At 39.0% G+C, this 19,938-nt stretch overlaps 1 protein-coding gene across 1 annotated transcript; it reads right to left on the reverse strand.

Moving 5' to 3' along the window:
• Positions 1 to 9: 9 nt before the first annotated feature.
• On the reverse strand, positions 10 to 15,844 carry LOC131431807 (transcriptional regulator ATRX-like). The gene is made up of 8 exons (XM_058597705.1): positions 15,309 to 15,844; positions 13,937 to 15,231; positions 13,150 to 13,873; positions 12,453 to 13,076; positions 11,574 to 12,396; positions 11,088 to 11,515; positions 10,918 to 11,014; positions 10 to 311 (listed from the first exon to the last, which is right to left on the reverse strand). The coding sequence occupies exons 1-7, from the start codon at positions 15,768 to 15,770 to the stop codon at positions 11,006 to 11,008; spliced, it is 4,365 nt and encodes a 1,454-aa protein (XP_058453688.1). The 5' UTR covers positions 15,771 to 15,844; the 3' UTR covers positions 10 to 311; positions 10,918 to 11,005.
• Between the last annotated feature and the right edge of the window lie 4,094 nt (positions 15,845 to 19,938).

The raw sequence follows: 19,938 nt of genomic DNA on the forward strand, positions 1-19,938 counted from the left end.
ATAAATAAATCACTTACTATGATCATTAATTCTGCAAACACAGTATTATAATAACAATGGATTTTTATCCAGTATGTATCATTCAAAAGCGTATAGAATCGATAAATCGAATATGAATTTTCAATACGGGTTGAAATTATTTTCGATTTCAAACATATCAACGTTAGATATTCTGATGCATTCATTCTTACTTAACAATCGTGTAAAGTCTAGATCAGCAAGTCGCTTTCGAAATTGAGATCTGTCGGTATTCGACTCTTTAGGTAAAAAAGCAACTATGTAGTGTGAAATGGGGCGACCTTCAAGTAGATCTGAAATCAAACAAGAAAACATGCATACAATAAAATTTATGGAACTATAAATTTCATAAATGTGATGGTATAGCCTCAGCGAGGATGTTTTACTATTTTCTGTAAACTGAAAGATAATACGGCTCAATTCTCAGGAGTGCTTTTTTCCTTAATATACAGGACCTGGTGTCAATTAAAAATTCCAAACTAACCGCGTTAGATATTTTTTCATAATTTTAAAAGCTCAGTGAACTGTGGATATATTTATATAATCTAATCATCAATTGTTTTGCAACGTTATTTTTGCATTTCAATAGTACACCATTGAAAAACCGATTTGAATTGACTTATGTTTTTACGAGCCAATCACAGCTTGCTATAAAGATGTCATCCTCTTGTCATGGCAAAATACCCCACCGTTCTACAACTGGAAAATACCCCACAAAATACAACTCACAACTAGAGGTATACGTGTGCGAGGATGATGATCTATCTATATATCTATCAAAATGCAAGGGAAAACGAGGTTCCATTGGTAAAATCTTTATAATTTGTTCATGTTAAATATTATTTTCATGTGAAAGAAATCATGTTCCACCTCTGTTATTTTTACAGCACCCAAGATTTTGTTTCAAACAATGAAAAACTTCAACATGTCATAAAATGTTGTTGATCATTTAAAAAGTGATTTTATTGGTCGAGTTCATTATGAAATGTCACTTGAAGGACCTTACATATGCGCAAATCTAACCAAGCATGCGATTTTATGATGAGAAAAAGCCTCTTGATTTATTCCTCTAGCGTTCAAACTAACCTAAATCATAGAACACTTTTCGGATCTCGATATTTGACAACATATCTTATAAAATCATAAATTAACAACGAAACTCAGTCGGTGTTGAACAGTCGTTCGCACCGCACGTGTATAGCTCTTGGCTCCTGAAAAAATTTTCTGGTTACCTAGAGTTTCATTGATTAAAGGCTTCAGTTTTTTTCAAGGCTACCTGTATCACTAACAATTAGTCAGCCTTTCTCAAGGCTATACAAAGAGTGATATTCTAATATAATCAGTCTTTTTCAAGACTAAGAAATTAATCAGCCTTTCTTAAGGCTAGCTATTCAAAGAACTATTCTTCGAACTAATCAGAATTTATTAAGACTACCACAAAATCAGTCTTTATCAAGACTTTTCCAAACTAGGAGTCTAATCGAAGACTAATTTAGCCTAGTTAATTTAATTTCAATTTTCATTCATTTCAAAAATGCCTGCGTCCAACCAGAAAGGCAACAAGCCTAAGGCTAAAAATAATTCAATACGGAATAAATCACAATCCGTTATTCAACATTTTTCTAATAACATTCACGATCTTATAGAATCTGAATGTAAAAATAAAAGACAACGGACGGTTTTCCCTTCCGTTGATTCTATGCCGTCTAACAATATTTACGAGCTTCTTCCTGAATCCGATTGTAGCGACCGAAATGTACGCTTGTCGTTCTGAGAAGGAACACCAATCTATGCCTCCAGTGACTGTGATGATTTCCGACTTCAAAGCATTCCGTACTGAGCTTTCTACTTTTCTTCCGGAAGTAAAAGTTTCATTTCAAATCGGAAGAAGAGGAGAATGTCGAGTCTTGGTTGGTGGATTGGAAGATTACGAACGTCTTATTCGATATTTGTCCGAGAAATTTAATAATTTTATTCATATGATATAAAATTAGACAGACCCTTCAAGGCTGTCTTGAAAGGCTTATCAAATGATCAAAGTACTGATAAAATTAAAAAGTACGGATGTGTAATGTCAGAGACATAACTGGATGTCGTGAATACGAATAAAACTGACACACTTTCCTTATACTTCCGAATTCGAATTGGTAGTTGATCGATTGTGTGAATTGTGGAACTTTCCCCTTTTTCACTACTAGAATTTCAAACGATGCGCCTTGACTAATTTACAGATTAGTTACATTAATCATTCTGAAACGCAATTAAATATAATGAAATAACAAGATAGTTCTTTATAATAAAAATGGGCCGTATAGAGTACAGTAAAGCAAAATTCTTTGAGAGTATTATTATGGTTCTAAAAAGAACCGAATAGAATTCTAGAATAAGGAACTGGACCTGAGTTCAAGAACTAAATTTAGAACCAAGAACAGAAGTTCTGCTTTCATTGACGACTGCTCCACCTGACGATTGAAGTCCAAATGAGAGCACCACCTGAGCGTTTGAGGTTTGGCACCACGCTAAAGGTCTGCTCTCATCATTGACGACCGCTGCTCCCGACGATTGAAGTCCAAAATGAAAGCACGATCTAAGCGTTTGAGGCTTTATACCACGCAAAAGGTCTGCTTTCATTGACGACTGCTCCACCTGACGACTGAAGTCCAAATGAGAGTTGCGACCTGAGCGTTTGAGGTTTTTAACCACGCAGAAGGTGCACTCTTCGAAGCTGCTGGTCCCGCGACGTCTGCTTGCATCCAACGCACAAGAAGAAATGATCGAATTTCCATTTTTTTTTTTCCATTCAATTTTTATTGTTCCTTTTTGTTACATTGCTGTATGGTTTACAATTTAAGTGATTCAAATGGTACATTTTTGCATCTTTCTTACAGACATTTTTTGTTTTGTTCACTTTTTCGCATTGCCTAATTGGTAGTTTTCAGCTTTCACTGCATGGTTTGTTTTTATGACCTAATACTAACTTAACCTATTTTTACATAATTTAATTAATTAAATTAAATTTTGAATTGTTTCATATTCGGAGTTTTGGCATTTTGTAACGAATTTTTCGCATGTGTTTCTTATTTTCTCTTCGATTGTCTCGACATTAGCTAATCTATGGACATACACTGTTCTGGTACGCCAGTTCAAGTTTAAAATCATCTTCAAGCATCTGTTTTGTAAAACTTGCAATTTGTTTTTATGGCTTTTTGCACAAGTGGACCAGATTGGTATAGCATAATATATTACCGGAGCGATAATTTGTTTATAGATAGCTACCTTGTTTTGTTCATTCAGTTTAGATTGCGTATTTATTAGCGGGTACAATTTTTTAATTAAAAGTGAACATTTATTCAAGATCTTTTCTGTGTGACTTCTAAATAAAAGTTTTGAATCAGTTGTTAGACCTAAATAGACTGCTTCATTTGACCATTCGATGGATGTGCCGTGAAGTATGATTTTGCAATTGTCTTGGGGAATAAGCCTAGGGGATGGGCGGTACGGGAAAAATATAGTTTGTGTTTTACTAGAATTCACCTTGATTTTCCAGGTGTTCAAGTAGTTACAGTAATTATCTAAACAGTTCTGAAGCTTTTTAGTAATATAACGAGTAATTCTTCCCTTACAAAGGATGGCAGTGTCATCTGCGAAGACTGAGAGGTAGCAGTCGTTGGGCATCTGAGGGATATCTGCCGTGTAGATGTTGTATAACACTGGACCCAGTAAGCTCCCCTGAGGGACGCCTGCTGGAATTCGAAATTCTTCGGAATATGTTTCATTTAGTGAGATTTTGAATGATCGTTCTGAGAGGTAATTTTGTATCATTTTAACTAAGTAAATGGGAAAGTTATAACGGTAGAGCTTGTAGATTAGTCCTTTGTGCCAGACATTGTCAAAAGCTTTCTCGATATCTAATAAGACCATCGCCGTAGACTTGGACACTGCCTTATTTGAGCGGATAATTTTCATTACTCTATACAGCTGTTGAGTAGTGGAGTGTCCGGCTCTGAATCCAAACTGGACGGGGGGAATTATATTATTCGAGTTGGTGTGATCGAGAATTCTATCGAGTAGCATCCTTTCGAAAAGCTTACTTACAGCAGATAGTAAACTGATTGGCCGGTAGGAAGTCGGAATCGAGGGATCTTTGCCTGGTTTAGGTAACGGCACAACTTTTGCTGACTTCCAGCATGTAGGAAAGTACAGGAAATCGAGACAACGGTTGAATAGTTTGGTAATATGAGAGTACGCTTCGGTGCTTAATTTTTTCAAAACGAGGTTAAATATGCCATCGAAACCTGGGGCCTTCATGTTTTTACAGCGTTTTATGGCGGTTACGACTTGTTCGGTTGTTATTTTCTTGTTGGCTGGGACATAACAAGCAGTTCTATCTAGTGTATCAATTGTATCTTGGACAATATTTTCCGTTGGACTATTGATCGAGTTTCTTAAGTTGTGAGAGCTTATTATGTGGTTACCTATGGCGCTAGCTTTTTCCTCAGACGTTACTAGAATTGTATTTCCTACTTTCAAGGGAGGTACCTGCTTCGGTTTAGCTTTTAATATTTTGGACACTTTCCAAAATGGCTTAGAGTGAGGATCTAATTTCGAGATATCGGAACTAAATTTATCATTTTTAAGCTTTTGTATATGAAATGCTATAAGTTTAGTTAGATATTGTGAAGCATATTTTTTAGATAAATCACCGGATCGTTGAAATTGACGTCTAAATACATTCCTCGCCCTAATAATACTTTGTGTAAGTTGATCTAATTGTAGTAGCTTACCATGAACAGGAACTTTGCGAATACACTCCTCTTCTGCCGTTTGGATGGCGAGTTGGAATTGTTGTATTGATCTGTCGATGTCTTCTGTAGAATTGAGCGGAGCGTCGAAATCAATCCTGCGATCCACTCTGCGACGAAACTCAACCCAGTTCACTCGATGGTAGTCCTTTCGAGTTTGAACCGGGCCACGAGTCGCCGTTTCGTGGATTTGCTGGATGACCGGGTAGTGGTCGGAACTTAATTCTTGGAAGGTTACAGGCTTCGGTAGATCCATGTTGGTCAGGAACACATCAAGAGTGGAGGGTACTCCAGCTGGTGATAGGTAGGTGGGACGTTCGGGAGCGTTGACGATGAAGTATCCAAGCTGTGCTTCGTCGAAGGTCATACGGCCATTTTGATTGCGGATGTGATTGCCCCACAACTCATGCCGAGCATTGAGGTCACAGGCGACTATGAACTTCCTACGGTGACGTGTTAATTTAACCATATCATTCCGGAACTTCCTGGCCATGCCGTTGTCATTAAAGCATTGATGAGGACAGTACGCTGCTATCACCAGCAGAGCACCGTTGCTTGTAGAGATCTCCACACCTAGTGCTTCGATGATTGAGGTTGTGTAATGCGGTTGAACGGTAAATTTGATTGGCTTTTTAATCGCGATGGCAGCCCCACCCCCTTGGGAGTGCGTGCGATCAAGCCGTACCAAACTATATCCAGGTAGATGAATGTTGATGTCCGGTTTCAGGAATGTTTCAGTAATCACAATGATGTCAGCATCTTCACGCGAGCATAATTCCAGCAGTTCCATGCACTTGGGCTTAATGGCATGGGCGTTCCATAGTAAAATTTTCAAAGGTCTAGCATCCATGTTTGATGACGAATTCTCCCAATACCAGTATTTGCTCAGCACGCGTGTTGCATTGCTGTAGCTGGGTCCACATAGCTGTGAATATCGGCAGAAGCTCTGCTGCGGTATATTTGGGGGTCGAATTGTTACCTTCTTGAGGGTTGGGGTTTGGTTTTCCAGGAATATGCCAAGCAGAGGGAGAACCATTACCTCCTTGGAATCCTGGGGGAAGCGGGTCGGAAGACTCGGGCCCTTGAGTGCGATTATCCGGCCCACCTGGCGGTAGCTCTGGAAAATTTTCCTGTGTAAACGCCGGAAGATTGTTTGGTCGACGTCCTGGCTGGTTTTTCTTTGATGCTTCCTTACGGATGCGTTTATATGATTCACGTGCCCCGCACGTTCGGTCGGTAGCACAATGTTGCTCACTGCAGTTGGCACACTTAAACTGAGTAGCTTCATTGGCTGGACAAGCACTGGTTTCGTGATCAGAAGCACAGTTATTACACCTTGGCTTCAGGTTACAGTTTCGAGTGCCATGCCCGAAATGCAAGCACCGCATACACTGCGTGACATCACGATGCATTCCACGATACGGTTCCCACGAAATAACGACGTTGCAGATAGCTTTCATGGCTTTTAAAGCACCAAGGGTTACTGTTCCCTTCCGGAAATGTACGAGGTAGAGACAGTCTCTAAACTGCTGGTGCACTTGTTGCTTCCTGGCGATGACAAAAACTGCTAGAGGATTTAATTTTTATTTTTCCTCCAGCTCGGCCTTGATGTCGGCTGTTTGCATTATCGGTAAACCTCTCAACACTGCTTTAAACGGTTTTTCCGACGGCATGTCGTGGGTAAAATACTGTGCTTTTTGTTCATTCAGATATGATTTAGTTTTCAAATATTCGTCCTTTGACTGTACCATCACTTTTATACCAACTCTGGTAAGTTTAAACTGCGCACTGATGCCTTTCGACTGGAGATCCAGCTGCAATTTCATCAGGGGAATCGACTTCACTATCAGCGGTGGTAGTTTTGTGACTACGACGACAGGAGGGTTTTCTACTTCTTCCTCTTGACCGAATCCGTCCAATTCACTGCCATTAATGGCTGTACCATTTTCACTTAAAACACTGAATCTGTTTGCAGACAGTAGCGAAGCTTCATCGTTCGTTCGAATTTTCTTTGCCGGGACGCCCGGGGTACTAACAGTGACATTAGCAGACTTGACTGTACTGGCAGTAACATTAGCAGACTTTACTGTACTGGCTGAAACGTTAGCAGATTTCCTGCGTCGCATTTTGGGACTGGAACCAGATTTCTTCCGTTTACCCATTGACGGAATAGAGCGAATGAAAAACTAACAACTACTAAAAAACACGTCCGATCTGCTATACACACAGCAAACGACACCTCACTCACTGACTGTCACTCACTGACTCCACTGACTGATGATCGAATTTCGACCACGGTTTCCCTTTTATACGCAGTCAGTTGAAGATATGTGCCTGACTACCTCAAAATCGTCGTCCTTGCGCGAAAAAGCCAAGCAAAAGTAAAGAGTTTTCCGCGTTGTTTTCAAAATTTGAGAAAACTTAATATTTAAGTTGTTTGTGGTTATCTTACACTGTTCAAAATATTATCCTAAATTCCTGATCATATTTTTGATGAAATGGTGAAAGAATTATGTTGCTGCCTTTAATACAAGTCGAGATATTCACTTAATTTCTGCCCATTCTTCCATATGGCTAATTTTGAAAAGGCACCCCATAGTAAAGTAAGTCGTATTCACGACAAAATGAACTAAAAGAATTGCTTGGTTTTGCTCCTTTCCTAAATAATACTTATGAAAAAAAAGAGCGAATGGTACATCTAAACCACGCTCTGAAATTTCCCATGAACGTTACCTAATACACTTCAATCAAATTTATTATAAACGGCATAATGGCATTGCAAACTTGACGCAATGTCATCGTCGCCAAGGCTTCGGCCATGGAACCAAAAATTGTCATATGGATATACGGTGTTTGAATTGTGGTAAATCGCATTCGAAAGACGTTTGTCTAATGAATGAAACCACTGATCAATTTTCATATTCAAATTGCGATGGAAATCATAAATCCAATTATTTGAAATGTCCTGTCAGGGAAAAAATTTTAAACGCTCGTTCGCTTAGACAACAAGTCAAATCAACGACCTTAAATTTACAGAACATACCTGAAAATCAAAAAACCGTTACAATTGCCACGCCTAATTCTTCTAAGGCAGTTATTTCTTCGAATTTAAAACAAAAAACAGGTACGCCTCCCAATTCGTCTTATAATGAAAACAATTTATTGACAGATAGATCAACCTCGTCATCATCTTCTTCTAATGTCAGTTACGCTAGTGTAACAGGTAGAAATATACCACTTAATTCTTCTAATGTAAATAATCAAAACACAGGAACGCCTTGCAGTTCATCTTCTAACGAAAACAATTTATTAATATATAGATCAGCCAAATCATCTTCTTCTAATGACAGTCTACCTACCAATATTCCTTCAATGCCATTCGCTTCTTTAAATGAAGTCGATTTAGGCGATATAACTGAAAATAAAATGATCTACCTACAAGATCAGCTTTTTCAAATGATCATCCGAATGAATTCGACTTTATCACCTTTTGAAGCATTTAAAATCGGATGGCAATTTGCAAATAATATTATAATGAATTTAAAATTCAACAGTGATGTTAAATAATTATTTGAATATTTTAAATTGGAATGCTCGATCTTTAAAATCGAGTGAAGATGAATTTTAAAATTTTCTCAAAGTTTACAAAATTCATATTGACATTGTGACAGAAACTTTTCTTAAACCAAATGTCAAATTGAAAAGTAATTCACATTATGTGGTTCATCGATTTGACAGGTTTACTGGAATTGGTGGTCGAGTTGCCATTTTTGTCCAACGGCAAATTAAAACCCGAATTTTACCTTCTTTCAATATTAAAATTATTGAAAGCTTGGGAATCGAAGTTGAAACCATTCATGGAATTTATTTCATCGCTGGAGCATATTTGCCATTCCAATGCACCGGCGAACAATTAAATTTCTTCAAAGGCGATTTGCAAAAACTCACAAGATATCGACCGAAATTTTTCGTAATAGGGGACTTAAATGCTAAGCATGTCCAGTGGAATTGTAGGCAAAATAACAGTAATGGTAAAACACTTCATAATCAACTCTCAGCTGGTTCCTTCACAGTTCTTCATCCCAGTAATCCGACTTGTTTCTCTTCCGTGAGAAACCCCTCTACAATTGATCTGGTTCTAACAGATTAAAGTCACATTTGTAGTGAACCGATTACACATGCTGACTTTGACTCAGATCATCTTCCAGTAACATTCAGACTTTCCAACTAAGCTATAATTAATCCAATTAGTTCTATATTCAACTATCATAGAGCTAATTGGTTGGATTACAGATCTCACATTGAAAATCATGTGGATCATGAAACTATTTTAGAAAATTCTGCGGATATCGACACAGCAATTGATAATTTGAACCATTACATTATCGAAGCTAGAAATCTTTCAGTTCCCAAAGCTCAAACTAAATTAAATTCTCCTATCATCGATGACAATCTTCAACTGCTTATTCGGTTGAAGAATGTTCGTCGACGACAGTATCAACGTTCTCGTGATCCTGCTATGAAAAACACAGTTAAGGATTTACAAAAAGAAATTAAACATAGATTTACTCTTTTGCGAAATGAAAATTTCGCTAAAGAAGTTGACCAAATTAAACCTTATTCTAAACCTTTCTGGAAACTTTCTAAGGTTCTTACGAAACCTCAGAAACCAATTCCTGCTCTCAAGGAAGGAAATCAAATACTTCTTGGAAAACTCAAGCTCAAAAACTTGCTCAGCATTTCGAGAGTGTCCACAATTTCAATTTGAACGTTTTGAGTCCTATTGAAAATGAAGTCTCACTGAATATGATTGTATTTCAACCCAAGTGTTATCACAAGATGACATTATTGAGACGAATTTTGATGAAATAAAATCAAATATTAGGAAACTTAAAAACATGAAGGCTCCTGGTAATGATGGAATTTTGATTATTCTTATTAAAAATCTTCCCGATGTTGCCTTGAGACTCCTGGTTAAAATTTTCAACAAGTGTTTTTCATTAGCTTACTTCCCAAAAAGATGGAAAAAACGCTAAAGTAATTCCCATTCTCAAACCTGATAAAAAGAAAGCCAGCAGAAACGTCAAGTTATCGACCAGCTAATTCTTCTATCAGTAAACTTTTTGAAAAAATTATCTTGTTGAAAGAAAATAAATTTTCTTGCAATTCCAAATGAACAGTTCTAACATATCCTAAAATTCTACAAAATGAATAAAATTTTATGATTTTTCAATTGACACATTGACGTTGAAATGACGTTGAAATTCCACGGTTTTATCGATTAACGTTCATATAAACTCAGCTCAGTCCATTATTATTATTATTTCACCTTTGAATTGGAAATATTTCTAAGTTTCAATTTGAATGTATCAAGCCACGTATGTTCAATTATATAAGATTGAAATTTTGATTAATAACGAGGCAGTGTTTTATTTTGTCTGGTAAAAATCTAAGACACTATGCCGTCTTACTGGATTTCCCTAACGGAGACGACGATGGTTTTAAAGGAGTAAGCGATTTATCAGCTGGGAAACATAGCTCTCAGTCTCACATGAAACATGTCAGAGGAAGGTTACTGTTAGACAGTAACTATCACACAAAGCGCTGTGAAACTATTTGAAGCTTTAACTAGTTCGCTTTGATCTTAAGTGTCATGTTATGTTATGTTTTTTTTTTACCCAGAAATCTGGGGTAAATTTGATTATTTAGGATTGATTTCTAATTTAAAAATAACTGAAAGCATACAAAACTTGGCGACACACAAGCTTGGTGAAGAGAAGCTTAAATATCGAAATATGTTGGGCTATTCATATAATTTCGTCGAATACAAAATAAATACAAATCAAGGGTTACAGAGTCTATGTTCGCGTGTTCGATGTTGGTTCCTAATATACATCAATCTATGGAGACTTTCGTGCAATTGCGCCTTCAAAAGTATGACACAGTTCCATATAGAATTTGTCTTTTTTGACTAAAGCAATTTGAAAAAAAAAACATGGCAAAAAAACTTAGGCCCTTTTCGAAAAATTCTGTCCAAAAACTATTCCGACCTTGAAAAACACTGAAAACTTACATTGCTTGTCAAAAATCAACTTACCTTGGTTTGCTAGCCAATATTAGGAGATTGGGCTTTCGTAGCATTTAAGTTTTCAAAATATTCAGAATATTGAATATTTTCTTTGCTTTTAGGAAACCTAAAAAAAATAAGAAGGGAACAGTAAATTGAAAAAAAAAACAAGCTGAGCTGAGCTATCTACTACTACTCACTCGCTTCCTCTTCTGGTGGACACCAGGTTTCGGCATTACAACAGTTTTACGCTTGGCGCTACGTGTCATTATCGGTGTTATTGTTGTAGCATCAACGGCCGGGCTGCTGGCTGCCACCGTAACCAACACTGTCGACGGTTTTACCGTACTGGTGGCAGTTTTGCAATCCTTCATATTGGTAACAAATTTTTCGTAGGACGGAGAAACAATTATGTTTCGGTTGGTTGAGACCCCACCAGATCCGACAGCCATTGCCTTGATTTCCTGGCTATCGCCAACCGAATCGTACTCGATTAGCGAAGAGAATGAATTGTTTGTAACGGCTGCTAAACTTTGTATGGATTGTTCTGCCTCCGAAGTGCGCAACTTTGATGAGATCTCATTTTGTAAGTCTTGTGAATCCATGATACGTCCCTCATGATCACCATCTAAATGAATATATTTTGGTATGTAATTTTTCCAAAAAAAAAACAAATGCTAAATTACCGTAGGAAAGATTGAGCAGGTCGCACGAATCAATAAAAGTAGTACGATATGTTTCATTTTCAGGAACAAGCTCACTAGCGCTCAGCTTCGATTGAGTAGTAGACGTCGAAATCGAGTCCTCTTCGAGTTCGCGCAATAAATCAATCTCGTCCTTGGTAACAGTCACTTGGGAGAGCTTCTCTCTCGTTGACTCAGATTTGATTTTCAGCTTTAATCGTTGTTCTTCGATTATACTTACACCGCCAGCGCCGGAGTCTTTGTATGGATCTTCACCGAAAATAACGGAATTATTTCCATCCGTTTCGGAATCAGATGTTATGGTTCGGCTGTCAGACTGTGAACCTGCATCCGCTGTTCCAGGTTTAATGTCGGAAGTTTCCTCAATAAAATCTCTTCTGAACAACCGTTCGAAGAATTCATTTTCAGGCTCGAACTGCTGTGACTCTGTGCTCGACATTTGGCTCATAGGTTGGCTGTCCAAGGTTCCCAGTTCAAGACTCGGTAAACCCTTTTTCTTGAACGCTGCCCAAGCCCACATTTTCTCAACTTCGGTTAAATCCTGTTCGGTTTTGTTGTCCAGCATCATTTCATGCGTATGGTAGCGATAGATGAGATTAGGATGCTTCCACAAAAGCGTGGACAGTAGATCGTCTTCGGCTGGGGCTAGATTTTCGCGAGCACCCATATCAACACGTTCAAAGTGATACAGTTCCTCTAACTCAGCCATGCTGTAGTTTCGATCAACCTGTTTCTTATCTGCCACCCGATGGCTCATCGCTTGTTTGGTAACTGCGCGGGAGTACACTTTCTCTTCCATGGTATGCTGTAAGAACAAAAAAAAAACATGAATACTTAATTTTCATAATCAAACCTCCTTACAATGGCTAGCAACCGATAAATATAGCATGTCTTTTCCTGACCCAAACGGTAAATGCGAAAAATTCCTTGCTGATCAACAGCCGGGTTCCAGGAGGTATCTAGAATAATAACCCGGTTTGCGCCAACTAGATTGATACCTTGTCCACCGGCTTTAGTTGAAATGAGGAAAACTCTCGTGACATGATTTTTAGGATCATTGAACTTGGTCACCATCTCGTGTCGGATAGATTTGGCAGTACCACCATCGATGCGATAGTAGTCCATTCCGGGTCGCCAAGGGCCCCGGAATCGCGATAAACCATAAAGATGGGCTTTGGCATTGTCATTCTGTTCGTCAATCTTTCTCATGAAGTGTTCAACCATGTTCAGAACCATAACGAAACCGGAAAAGATCAAACACTTTTCACCGCGTTCCTGACACATTCTCAGAATCTCAAACAGCAGCAGCATTTTATTGCTTGGGAATAGTGATTCCAAATCATCTGCACTAATGATTTGTTTCCACCACAAATTTGTGATAGAACGAGTCCGATCCTCGTCATTGTCATCTTCGTCGTCGGAACTGCTATCGATTCCGCGTGCTTGACGAATTGCGCGACGTTTTTCTTGTATTCCATACTTTTTCTGTAAATAGACAATATTGTGATTGATACATGCTTCTGAATCTGTTCGGTTTTAACCATCAACAACGGCATACTTTCATCGCATTTTCCCATGCTCGTTCCAAAACGATAGGATGAGTCCAAATTTTCCGCAGGAATGTGTAATCCTCCAGCAAATTCAAACCTCCAATGTCGTGTTTGAACGGGTACCTTCTTAAATATTCTTCATAAAGATCTTCCTGTACCGATGTCAATGGTACGTACAGCACGTATTCCAATTTTTTCGGCAGGAATTCCTCCAACACGGAAAACTCCTTCCGTTGCACAAAATCTGCCAGCAGTTTATGCAGAATAAATGATTTTGTTTTCATAAATTTGATTTCAATTGGATCGGAGTCCTTGTGTTGGCCATCTTTAATTGGTTTCGCGTAATGTTCATTGAATTCCCTTTCATTGCCCAAAAATGCTGGCTTGACAAAGCTAACCATACAAAAGTATTCCTTGAGGTTATTCTGAATGGGAGTACCGGTAAGAATGATCCTTCGCTTGGAGGCTACTTCGGCCACCGCTAGATTCGTTTGAGATTTTCGATTTTTAATTATGTGGCCTTCATCTAAAACCACAAGATCCGCACCCGGATTGACCAGCATCCGTCGGACTTCAGCACGTATGCGATCCGATTGTTGCTCACCATGTCTGTTTTTAGAATCGTAAAACACCAGCGCTCGGTACGCTTCATATCCAATCAATAAGCAGTTGGCTTTTTTCCCAGTCACCTGATGGAAGTTTTTCAGGACTTCGAGTTTTTTGTAGATGTTGCTAGAGATAATGTAATCGTACAGTTTATCATAAAAATGAGTTTTGTTTAATCCGTTCACTTACGAACTGTCCGGAAAGTAAGTAACGTGCAAGTGCACATCACTGTCGATGCTACCCAGCCACTGTTCAAACTCTTGGGCCCAGTTCATTACGGTACTTTTCGGGCAAACCACTATAATTCGTTTGGTGTTCAATTGGGGATAGCAAATTACAGTATTAACCAATGCAATGACCTGAAGGGTTTTACCCAGCCCCATACAATGGGCTAGAATACATCCCGATCCTTTGGATGTCCTGATGTCCGAAACACACCCGTAACAACAATCGTACATAAATTTAACGCCTTCTTTCTGGTGCGGTTTCATTTTTCCCGACAATTCCGGATGCACTCTGATGAATGTCTTCTTTTCTTTGTCGTAATCTAATATCAGCTGATTAGTTAGTAATTTATGCTCGCGTCGTTGTAGTTGCCGTTCGAGGTTCTCATTGTTTTTATGAACCTTTCTTTTGCGATAATTCTCATCTCTTACGGCACGTTGAGTAACCCACGAAAGCTCGTTTACACGAAGGCGCATTTCAATCTCCTTCTTCATCAGTGTAAGTTCCAGGTTCTCTCCTTGAGGCCGATGACAAACACTGAACTTGGGCTGATGTGGAACGATAAAGCGAACTTCGTCCTTGGTTGGTTCACGATTAGGATTTGATTCCCACTTTGCAATTTGTTTCATGTCTACTGACTCGTGCTTCGGTATTAAGTTAATGTCAAGCTTTTTTGAAGAAGCTGGTTCGGGTTGGTAGTAAAGCTCGTTATTGATCTCTTGTTTTATAATTTGCCGACATACTTCTGTGGGTTGAGAAGCATGTTTCATTTCGGAAGCAGCAATCGAGTCAGTATCATTGTTCAAATCGTCCGGGATCAAGCAAAATATGTCATCGTTAATCACTGAATTTATAATTTCTGGGCTGTTAGCAACTTCATTCATCGTATCTGAATTTCTAACATTATCGGAAGTTACCAAGGACTTTTGATGTTCATTATTATCATCGAACGGTGAATTCATATTTAGAGAAAATTCTTTACCGATTTCTTTGAATTCGGGCAATACATCTTGCCCTGAACATGGATTTCCGCTGTCTTTGGATGTATCAGCTACTGGGGACAGTTGATCTGTGTTTTTGTTTAATTCATTGATATCGATTTCATCGCCACTTGACTTTAGTATATTCGCCGATGTATAATCGGTGTAATCGATACTATCTGTACGGGTTCGGCAACCTACTACTGCTTTGAACTTTTTAATAGCTCGATTTTTACGCATATCAGGAGTTTTGCGTACCTTAGAAGATTCTAGCTGGCACTGAAAAATTAAGTTTGATATTACTTTTTTAACTGAATCAATTTTAGGCATCACATAGATACAGTAAACTACAATACCTGAACACCTAAGTTCATCAACTTCTTTTTAAGTTCTCCCATCCGTCCGGTTCTGTCGGGACCGTCATCCACCAGCAGCTGCTCCAGCTCACTGCATACATCCGAAATCTGTTCAGTCAGTCTGCGCACTTGCGCAATCACGATTGGTAAATTGTTCATCTCATGAATATGCTCCAGCGGATCATCCGAATCTTCGGTGCTATTGCTGGACTCAGAGGATGAACGTGCAACCAATTCTCTTCTTTCACTGCTCGTGTCACACTCATCAGACACCACTTTGAGTCGTTTTCGCAATACACGTCTGCTTCGACGAGTTGCGATTTTAGTATTGACCGGAACTGGGACATTACCCTCTAAACGCTTCGTACGCAGACGACTAGAACGACGAACCAGACACTCGTTATCCGAATCAGAGCTCTGAGGTATGTTATTTTTACTTTTCATGTTGATTTCAGTTTTCATTCAATTTAATCTGTTTTATAACGTACACAACGAAGTTCAACAAGAGCAATAATTTTTTGAAACAACGGTTACAACAAAATAGATAAAACTGATCAAAATTCAAAACAGGCGGGAAGCAGAGTTGCCATTTTAAAATCTTTGTTTCAACTTGAAAAATCTGTGTTGCATAATTTAGATCATAATCTATGAAAAACATTTTGAAAATCTGTCATTTTAATGCAATGTTCATAAAAATCTGTGAATTTTGATAAAATCTGTGTGTCAAAACAGGCAGAAAAATATGGTAACTCTGACATAGGATGAGAAGAAAAAACAACAGAGCAGTGATGTCAGATCTACGGAAATCTCCGTAGATCTGCGGATTCGAACATCTTCTACGTAGAGTGCCTATAACCAGAGTGATGACATCTCATCCGTAATTTTGGCAACAATTCAAAGCATTCTATTAGCTTTACACTGAATTGACAGGTCGTTTGCTCGTTTGGAACTGGGATGTGTCATTCCAAACGAACAGCTGTCGCTACTCTGATTATAGTCACTCTACTTCTACGGTTCCGATAGACAAAATCTACGGAAATTGGATTTTTTCTACGGAAATCTACGGAAATTTAAATTTATCAACGGAGAACTACGGAAACGAAAACACATTGACGTGGAAATGAAATGCAGAGGCGATTCTCGTATATTTTTAGTTGATACTTTCAGCATGAGTTGTAGAATCGGTTTTAAATTAGTTATTTTTTGCTATTGCAGAAGATGAATAAAAGGTTTCTACTTTGAAGTGATAATGTCGATTCTGATTATTTGAGTGAGAACTCAAGATTTTTTAGTATGGAACATCACGCTTAGATAAACATCATTTTTCAAATGCCTGGGAATAGCAAGTAAAGTATTCAAAATGAAAGATATTCAACTCTTAAACATGCTGGTACTCGATATTTCCAAACTACCCTGGTTTTGGTTTATAAAATGTTTGTCGATTAAAATCTAATCCAATCCAATTTTACACAAAAAAAAACAAATTCATAACAATTCTCTCACCCTCCGATCTCATTTTTAAATCTAACATCTATTTGTATTATTAATCAAAAACGCCAATATCGGTGCTACTATCGATATGAGAAATTCAGAAGTCATCTTTTTCTTAATTTCATTTTGCATACGCAGGTGTCTCTAGCGGTGATTTTAAACTATTGACGATATCTATTATTGAATCGAGTCTTGCCGCGCTTGCGATCAATTTATTATACATCTTCTTACTTTTGGCCATATCACCCAGTTCTATAATATGGTATTGTCGCTACAGTTGAGGTCTGAAAAACGCAACCAGTGATAATCGTTTTTATCACGTTCATTGCCCAATCCAGCAGTCTGCATAAATCAGCCTTTTATTCTAGAATGAGAAAAATTTTAAAATGTGCTCCTCATGACCAACTAGATCTATATAGATTACTGCAATCAGTGTTGCTAATAGAGCGAGAACCCAGTACATGCAGCACATTCTCGAGCGAGTGCAAGGCGTATTCTTTTTTACTCACACTCCTCCGCCCACGCTTATGAGTCACTCACAAAAAGGTTCATTTTAAACACGAGTTGTGTTTTCTTTTGGATACGATGAGTGAGAGTCAGCAGGAGTAAACACTTACTGCGAGTGGGTTACTGCTGCGAGTCAGCTCGCTGTATTTCAAATTATGTCTGATCGCTCGCCGACGTCCGGAGTGTTGGCTACAATAGCACTTGGTAGGACGCTCTATTATTGTCACCGAGCTGGGTTGAAAGCTTGTTTGTGTTCTCTCTAGCCGAGTACTGTGCTCCTGTTACCTCTGTGTATGAAATTCAAGTTAAGTATGGATATTTTTGAAACTGCTGCATGAAACATGCTTTGTTGTTGTTTTTTTTATTGTCATTATATTTGCTTCTAATCACAGCATGATCGAGCTTGATCAGATTGCATTATTACTCCAGGCTTGCTCAAACAAATCAAAATGAAGTCGGTGTGTCATTTCATGCGTTTATATTCAATCATAAGCCATCATCATAACCTCACTCAACTGTACTTTCCTCCTCCTTTCCCTACATTCCTACCTTCTCGCTCAAAACTGGCCTGCTCTTCGCACTCTTTCTCTATTTTTCCATCCTCTACAAATCATAACCTCACAATATCTTCCTTCCTCCACCGTTTCTAAATTCTTCACTTTCCTCAGCGTTATCTCATAATATTTACAATAGTGATTTTCTACTCACGGTACCGGAGACTTGTGAACTTAGCCTATTGATCATCTCAATTACGTCGCCATTTTGCCAACAGCGAACACACAATGGCTGCTCTCTTCCGGCGATCGATCAGCTGCAGCTCAATGACGTCGCTCGTTCCGTCAGCATTCACTCGCCGGTATCCAACGCCGCGAGTTGCACACTGAGTCCGGCCACGGTACTTTTCTCGATCCGTATGCGTCAGCTAACTTTCCGCTTTGTCCACCGTCAACAATGCTCGAATCAAACGAGAGGGTCAGTCCACCAAACTTGAAGTACGAGAATCGTTGTCTGTCCGCGCGCCGCTTGGGTCGATGATAGCACGCCTGCCGACGCAATGAATTGAGCCGTCGCCGAAGAAATGCGAGGCGAACCAAAAACAACAAAACCCTGAAATAATGGCTATATTGAATCTTTTCGTGACCACCCTCTTTGGTGAGTTATTACCCTTTCGGGGTGTCCGTTAATATGCTTGGTGCCCGTCGATTCGCGAATAAGTTTCCTATCACACCGCGTTTGGGGTTTTGCTCTTTCCTAGCGCTAGATTTGCTTTAACAGCGTCGCAGTCGTTTTCCTACCCCGTTCGTTAGCTGGTGTCCTCTTGCTAGTCGTTGTGGACGGATCTTCGAGCTGTAATCGACGATTGCAATAGTTTTGGATGGTTTGAGCGAACCAGCACATACCTGTTTACGGCCACGTTTTCAGATTATGTAGAATGGCCGATAGCGGCGAATTGTTTCGTGTCACTGCGGAGTGAATTTGACGTTCGCCTCCGATGACTGATTGAGCCGAATGTGGATGTTCTTTGCTTTTCCCTTTCTGTGCTATTTGACGTTTGTGCGGAAGCTAGTGTTCGCATGTTTTACATCGTGCGTTTGCCGAGGAAGCGGTTCGTAAACAAGCAGTGATGCCAGGGTTGCTGGCCTGTGTGTTATTATCTTGTTCAATTTGTGTTGTTGGCTGACGAATGAGATTAGACTTTCGATGGAGGGAATCGGTGGTGCTATTACCCGCTAAATACTATTTGTTGTTTATTTTGTTTTTAATAGTGCTAACTATTGAATATGCTAAATGAACTGATCACAAACGCAACACAACCTTACCACAGATACAGAGTTTTTTGTGAGCGTCGATAGGCAGCTCACAAAAAACTCTTAGACTCATTTCTTCAAGAAATTTCATAGAGATAGAACAGATCCAAACGTTACCGAGTTGGGTAGACCCCAAAATAGTGATAACTATATCATAACTAATATACGCAAGCCTTGTAGCTCGCCAGATCTAAGAGCTCAACTTTAAGCTAACTAACTAACAAACAAACATAACGGCAGCAAGTTCTGCCAAAGGTGATCTGAACGCCCACTAATGAGCAAAGGTCTCTACGCTAGTTCTTGTCCCATCTTCTGTGCTTCGTCGCTCCTGTGGTTCGACACTCATTAGATCTATACTAGTTCTAGAATGCAAATAGAACTAGAAATCTTACATGCAACAAAATTTACTACTAAATGTTGGCTAATCTTTGAACGATTAGAGGGCTAATCTTAAATGCGCGTTGAGTCAAGGAAGCATTTCCGCGACCTAAATCACTATGAGCCCTGATAAGAGGTTTTACCGCGCCTCCCGATCGCGTTGATTTTGTGAGATTTCATAGTGATCCCCATGCAAAAGAATACCATCTCGTTCAAGACCTAAGCCTGAGATAAAGACCTATCGCAATGATTGTTGGTAGATCAAACAATGTGTGGTTAGACCGTGTTCGTACGAGATTCTGAAGTGCTGGTCCATTTAAGTGCAAGGATTAGCGAGGTTTCGATTTTTGGTTTAGGTCCTCGAGCCATTGCCGAAATACGTGTGTGAACGGCACATTGCTCCTCGTCGTCAGCTCCTTGCTCGCCGACTGCATAGCTGAATTGTG

Source organism: Malaya genurostris, chromosome 2 (assembly GCF_030247185.1).
Source record: "Malaya genurostris strain Urasoe2022 chromosome 2, Malgen_1.1, whole genome shotgun sequence".
NCBI classification, from domain to species: Eukaryota; Metazoa; Arthropoda; class Insecta; order Diptera; family Culicidae; genus Malaya; species Malaya genurostris.